The sequence below is a fragment of the Phalacrocorax carbo genome, chromosome 3, assembly GCF_963921805.1.
Source record: "Phalacrocorax carbo chromosome 3, bPhaCar2.1, whole genome shotgun sequence".
Lineage (NCBI taxonomy): Eukaryota > Metazoa > Chordata > Aves > Suliformes > Phalacrocoracidae > Phalacrocorax > Phalacrocorax carbo.
This window is the reverse complement of record NC_087515.1, coordinates 20291897-20297896: the sequence shown is the minus strand read 5'-3', so window position 1 is coordinate 20297896 and position 6000 is coordinate 20291897. Positions and strand designations below refer to the sequence as shown.

The following is a 6000-nucleotide window of genomic DNA, read 5'->3' as shown; positions in this document are numbered from 1 at the left end:
GGGGAGACAGGCGCTCAACAGGCGTTTTCCGCCGGGCCGGGGCGGGAGCCAACGGGAGCCTCTGCCGGCCGGAGGAAGGGCGGCGGCGGGCCGGGCCGGGCGGTAGCGGGCCGGGCTGGGCCGGGCCGGGCGGGGCGGGCCCCGGGAGGCCGCTTCCCCTGCCGGCGCACGGCACTTCCCGGCGCTCGCTCACCGTGGGGAAACTCTTCCTCCGGCCCGGCCCCCGCTGACGTAGCGCTGTCTCTGCCGCCGCCGCGGTGGCCGGAGGGCGGGGGGTTATGGGGGGTGGCGGCCGGCGGCGCGGGCCGGGGCTCGGCGCTGTCAGGCGGCGGGGCCGGGGCGGGCGGGGCGCGGCGGGCTCGCTGCCCGTCAGGCGCGGGCAGAGGGGTCCCGGGGCGGTGCTGTCACCGAGGGGAGTGCGAGGGGCGGGAGGCCCGGCGGGCAGGGGCGACCGCCGCCCCCGCGGCGCCACAAGCGCCCCGCGCGGTGGACGCAGCCGTGGCGGCAGCGCCGCGCGGCGGCCGCACTTCCGCGATCAAACACGTTAATAAAGGCGGCCGGGGGTGTTTTTTCCACGCTTGGTTCCCCACTTTCCTGTGAGGAGGAGGAAGAGGGGGGAGGCGGGGGGAAGCAGAGGCAAGCAGAGGCCCCCGCAGAAAGCCGCCGAGGAGCGGCAGGAGTCGCGACCCCGGGCGCGGTTCCCCGGGCGGCCGCCGCCGCCTTGCTCCCCCAAGAGGCAAAACTTTCTCCACTCGCGCGCGCACACACACACACACACGCACACACGCACCCGCCGCACGCTCGCCCCACACACACACACACACACACACACACACACACACTGACGTCTTTTGCGCATTTCCTGCACTGGAGCGGGCGGCGGAGCGGCACCGGCGGGCGGGCCGGGGCTGCGCGCGGCGCGGCGCGGCGCGGCGGGAGGCGGGCGGGAGGAGGCAGGAGGCGGGCGGGGGGCGGCCGGCGGGAGGGAGGGAGGGAGGCGGGAGGCGGCGGCGGCTCTGCCCATCGCCAGGGCGGCGGCCGCCCAGCCGGAGCCCGCCGAGACCCGCGCGGCCCGCTCCGCTCCGCTGCCGTCGCCCCCGCCACCCCCCCCGATGCGCGGGGGTCGCTCCGCTGGGTCCTTGGCCTTGGCGGCGGCGGCGGCGGAGGAGGAGGAGGCGGCGCAGGACGGGCGGCTGCGGGCTGCGGCGCGGATGGAAGGTCCCCGGGTGGATGTTTGCTGAGCGGAGGAGGCTGTGCAGTAGGCAGGGCTGGCGGGTCGGCCGGTGTTTCTGATTTGTGTGTGTGCGTGCGTGTGTATTGTTGTGCGGCGCACGGGCAGGAGCGGCGTGTGCGGGAGCCTGGGGTCGCGGCTCTGCCTCCTCTGCAAAGACTGATCCAGGATTATGGTCTAGGTGAAGGGAGAAGGCTCTTGCGCACCCCAAGGATTGATTATGCTCGGGTTTTGATCGCGTTCGGGGGTTTCTGCAGCCGCGGACGCCTCCCCCTCCCCGGCGGCCCCCCTCCCTTGTTTTCCGTTAGAAACACGGGCAAGAAAATAAATGTATTCACTGGGTGTCGCAAGAGCAAAGGCTAAATAGTCAAAGGTAACAGCAGCGGCGAGGCGAAGAGACCCACACTGTATCCCGCTCCCCCACTCCCAGACCTGCCCTCCTATTTATTGGCGAGACCTCCCTCCCTCCCTCCTTCCCTCCCTCCCCTCCCTCCCTCCCTCCCCTCCCTCTCGGTGCGAGTGCGTTGTGCGAGTGTTCAATCCCGGGAAAAGTGCAGCCATCCAGCCATGGTGGTTTTCAATGGCTTGCTGAAAATCAAGATATGCGAGGCGGTGAATCTGAAACCCACGGCGTGGTCTCTGAGGCATGCAGTGGGTCCCAGGCCACAGACCTTTTTGCTGGACCCTTACATAGCCCTCAATGTGGACGACTCCAGGATCGGGCAGACCTCAACCAAGCAAAAGACCAACAGTCCTGCTTGGAACGATGAATTTGTCACCGATGTTTGTAATGGCAGGAAGATAGAGATGGCTGTTTTCCATGATGCCCCCATCGGGTACGACGATTTTGTAGCTAACTGCACTATACAGTTTGAGGACTTGCTGCAGAACGGGAGCCGCCACTTCGAGGACTGGGTAAGTGTTTGCGCTGTAGATACATGCACGTACATACGATTTTTAGTGGCACGGCTCTGGATGCAACATCTGTCTTGCAGAGCTAGGTTGCCAAGGCCATATAATGGCTCTGAAGGCTTTCCATTATTTCCATGCTTTGTTATACTGCGATAGCCATGGTTACTGTGTATCTAATGCATGTGGTGTACAGGCAAGGGAGGAAAGAAAAATATGCTGAATCTAAGTAAGAGATGTATAATTACCACTTCAGCTTCTGAAATTACGTTACATAAATACAAGTCTAGTTATCTTATTGTGTTTGAAAAACCCCAGCCAAATGCATCCATACAGAACATTACCACAAAACCCAGATCTAGCGTTTAGACCGAGTTCACCATTTCGATGTGAACGCTCTTGGTCAGTCTGGCAGTGACGAGCTTAAAAATCCAGACCTGACCTCTGATACGAGACACTTTGGGGTCTTCGTGTCACTTGAAAGCTCACTGCATCATCACTGGTGCTCCTCCTTCCTCCCCCCAGATGATCTACACCTTTATGCACAGAGCTAATGCAGTGCGTCTTCAAATGCCTGCAACTGATAAAAGGGTCCTGGTGGATTTTGGCCCTAACCAGGCAAATTCTGTTGCCTGTATATGCAACGTGTCTAACAGCGTCTACAGCATCTTAAAGACCCAGAGGCTAACATGCCTCTGTGGGAGTACAAAAAAGCTGGAAAACCCTTGGCCTGACATCCTCAGGTGCTGTGATTTTAACATGGAAAAATCAGACAAACAAGAAAAGAAACACAGGAATGTGGATATGAGTATTTAATGTTTCTGCAGTTAAACAGTTAAGTGGTATATCCTTTAAATAAGATGTATAAGAGAACAACAGTAGCCGTCTTCTCATTTTAAATGTGCCCTGCTTGACCAGCCATCTGAAATGTGTATGCTCATCTTTTTGAGTGTTTATTTGTTGTGGTCAAGAATACTAGCCAGGGAAATATATCTTTGGCAAACAGACAAAGAACCCAGGACCAAAGTAAAAATAGCGAGTTAATAGCTCTGAGTTTCATGTATTCTTTGGGGTTTCTTTACTTAATGCAGTGGTATAAAGAGATGTCAGAATGATGGAAAGGCGTGAAAGAATTAGGCTCTATTTATGCTGATTAGTTGCTCAATAACTTTACTGTTAAAACTTTTTTATGTTTACAACTTTAAAATATTTTTCACTTTACGTATGCTACATTGTGATAATTAGGATCTAGATTATTCTGATACTCTATAAAAGCTACACGTTAGTAAGCTCGGAGGGTAAAACTGGCTGATAGGCAGAGGAAAAATAGCCAAATCAGGAAAAGACAAATGCAGCAGTATTGCAGATGTCTTTTACCTGGATTGAATGATAATCAAGTTGTGGCTTTCCTGAAATCAAGGGGGGTTACATCTTTGAGACTAATGGGACGAGGATGTCATCACAGATTTTTAGTGAAAGAATAATAATTTCATACGTTCTTTTTGTGTATTGTACATGTTGTGAGTTTGCCGCCAGATCTGGAAGGACGTTGCAAGTTGGAGATGCCAAGTTTGAATTTTGGTAGGGCTGGTGTGCTGGGGTATGTCCTGGCTCTGATTTTTAAGGTGAACTCAAACATCTGAACACATTCCCTGGATAAATAGTGGAATTTAACAGATCGAGGCCCATTGTAAACATGATCTGGGAGGAACTACATAGCTGAATCAGACAAATGCTGTGTTTTAATGCGCCAGGATTCATTGCTGTCCAGCATTCACTGGGTGGGAGGAGACGAGGGCGTGACTACGCTTGCTGTCTGTTGATGTGACAGAATTGAGGACATGGCAGTGGATCATAACTGGCCAGCTCAATATAATGCAGCTTCTGAAGCATCACTTGCCTTGTTTTGTGCTGTAAATCCTCCTAGTTTGGATTGTGTTTGTGCAGTACATATAATACACGGTGTACACCACCCTCCTGGTATGACAGTTAGAATTGGTGGGGAGGCAAGTATTTGTAGGAATGTGCTTTACCCTTTCCAAAATCTTCCCATTTACTGAATGTGTGACTGTGATTGTAATAGCAAGTGTATTTACTAGATTGTTAATAGATAGGGACCTTCAGAGAACTGACTCTTAAAAAATTGCACTGGGTCTTTTTGTCTGATTTCACTGAGTTAAAATAACGCCTGTGGCCATGACATCTCTGTAGAGTCCATAGTGAAGTAAATAGATTTATTGCTATCCTCACCAGTATCTGGAGTCTATATTAAAACCTGAAAAAGAGAAGTCGTCTATGAAGTGAATGTGTTTCACAGTACAAGAAAAATGCACGTGGCCTAAAACAACATTAGGCTAAGATCTGCTGGTATGATACAGTCAGTTTCTTCTGTTTAATAAGAGGACTAATTCCTTCATGTCAGTCTTGGCATTTAAGGCAGTTATTTTTGTAGTGCTCTCTCCTGACTTTATAACACGCAAATTAAAAGCAGCAATGACAGGAACCCACTCCTCCTTACTGCCTGAAATATCAAATAAATGCAACCTAAGAAACACTCTTGGAGACAGTGAAGTCTTTTTAGGCCATTCAGAGGGTTTCCCTGAAAGTTTGAACTGGGCTCCACATACTTGTTGAGTGTGTTCTATGTAATTGTACTGCTGCCCCTGTCTGCCTTCAGAATGATGCAACAGTTCTTGCAGGACTGGACTGTCACTATTTAAGTAAGTTTGAGAAAATGCTCATGTGCTGAGAACAGCTCTTGTCAATATATTAATAGCTTCAATACTTTTGATCTTATATAATACTGCATGTATTTTTTGTAAGAAAATGTCGGTATTTGTTTTATAACATCTGCTCTGGGTCAAGGTTATGTTACTTATCCTGTAATACTTTTCTAGGTTGTTGTTGGAAGTCCAAAATGCAAAAAAGACTTGCAAAGAAATAATGTTTTGGGGGTTTTTTTTGCTTAAAAACCAGCTTTAGCCAGCTCGCCTACTTTGATTGGCTTCTGCCATTGTGCAAATCCTTGTATTTTTAATAAGAGATGAGTTTTTTAGGAAAATATTGGGTATTTTTCTCACTGTTAAGCCTGTGCTATATACTGATGCCATGGTTACAGGAGAAACACTAATGATAAACAAGTACAAAGCTTGAAATCATGGTAGCATCTATTGTATTAGGACAAGTCAGATGAATATGCAAAATCCTGGTTGCTTTTATCTACAGAGAATTCAGCAGTTGCAAAAAAGATTTTTAACCTTATGATATGTATACTCCCTGAATGTATATATATATATTAGAAAAACAAATCAAAGTTGTGGCCTAAAACATTGGTTCAGATTTTACTGGATGGGAGCTTTTAAACAAAATATATACTTGTTTGTTTTTTTTTTAAGGATTGGTCTAAAATATTTGTTTGGTTTTCTAGAAAAGGTATAGTGACAATTAAAAAGATGGCTGCTTTTCCAGTGGTGCATCAATACAGACATAGCACAGTAAAAGTGTTAGTTTTGCAGATTTTTTTAGTCATGGCTACACTGCAGTTTTCAAGAGAGCTTTGGATTTATGACATTACAAGCTTTTCTGTAAGCACCTAAAATGTTGTATGGAATGGCACAGAGTATTCAAGAGGATGTTGGTGAACTTGCACTTTGAAAAAGACGAAACACAGAACAATAAACAATGTGCAAGTTCTAACTGAAAAACAAACTAATAGCATGAAAGCTGTGGCTATATTTTTTTAGGTAATTCAGGTAATAATAAAGTATGTCTTTAGCTTTCTTACGTGTGGCATATGTAAATGTTGCACTTGAGTGGGTAGTGCAGCTACATTTTAATAAGCAGAATTGAGTTCAGGAAGG

At 49.4% G+C, this 6000-nt stretch overlaps 1 protein-coding gene across 1 annotated transcript in view; it reads left to right on the top strand.

Moving 5' to 3' along the window:
* Positions 1-980: 980 nt before the first annotated feature.
* PRKCE (protein kinase C epsilon) overlaps positions 981-6000 on the top strand; it is a 297906-nt gene continuing 292886 nt past the window's right edge. Inside the window, exon 1 of the mRNA XM_064446071.1 lies at positions 981-2146. Within this exon, the coding sequence (XP_064302141.1) occupies positions 1799-2146 (348 nt within the window). The 5' untranslated portion in view covers positions 981-1798. The remainder of the gene's footprint in view (positions 2147-6000) is intronic.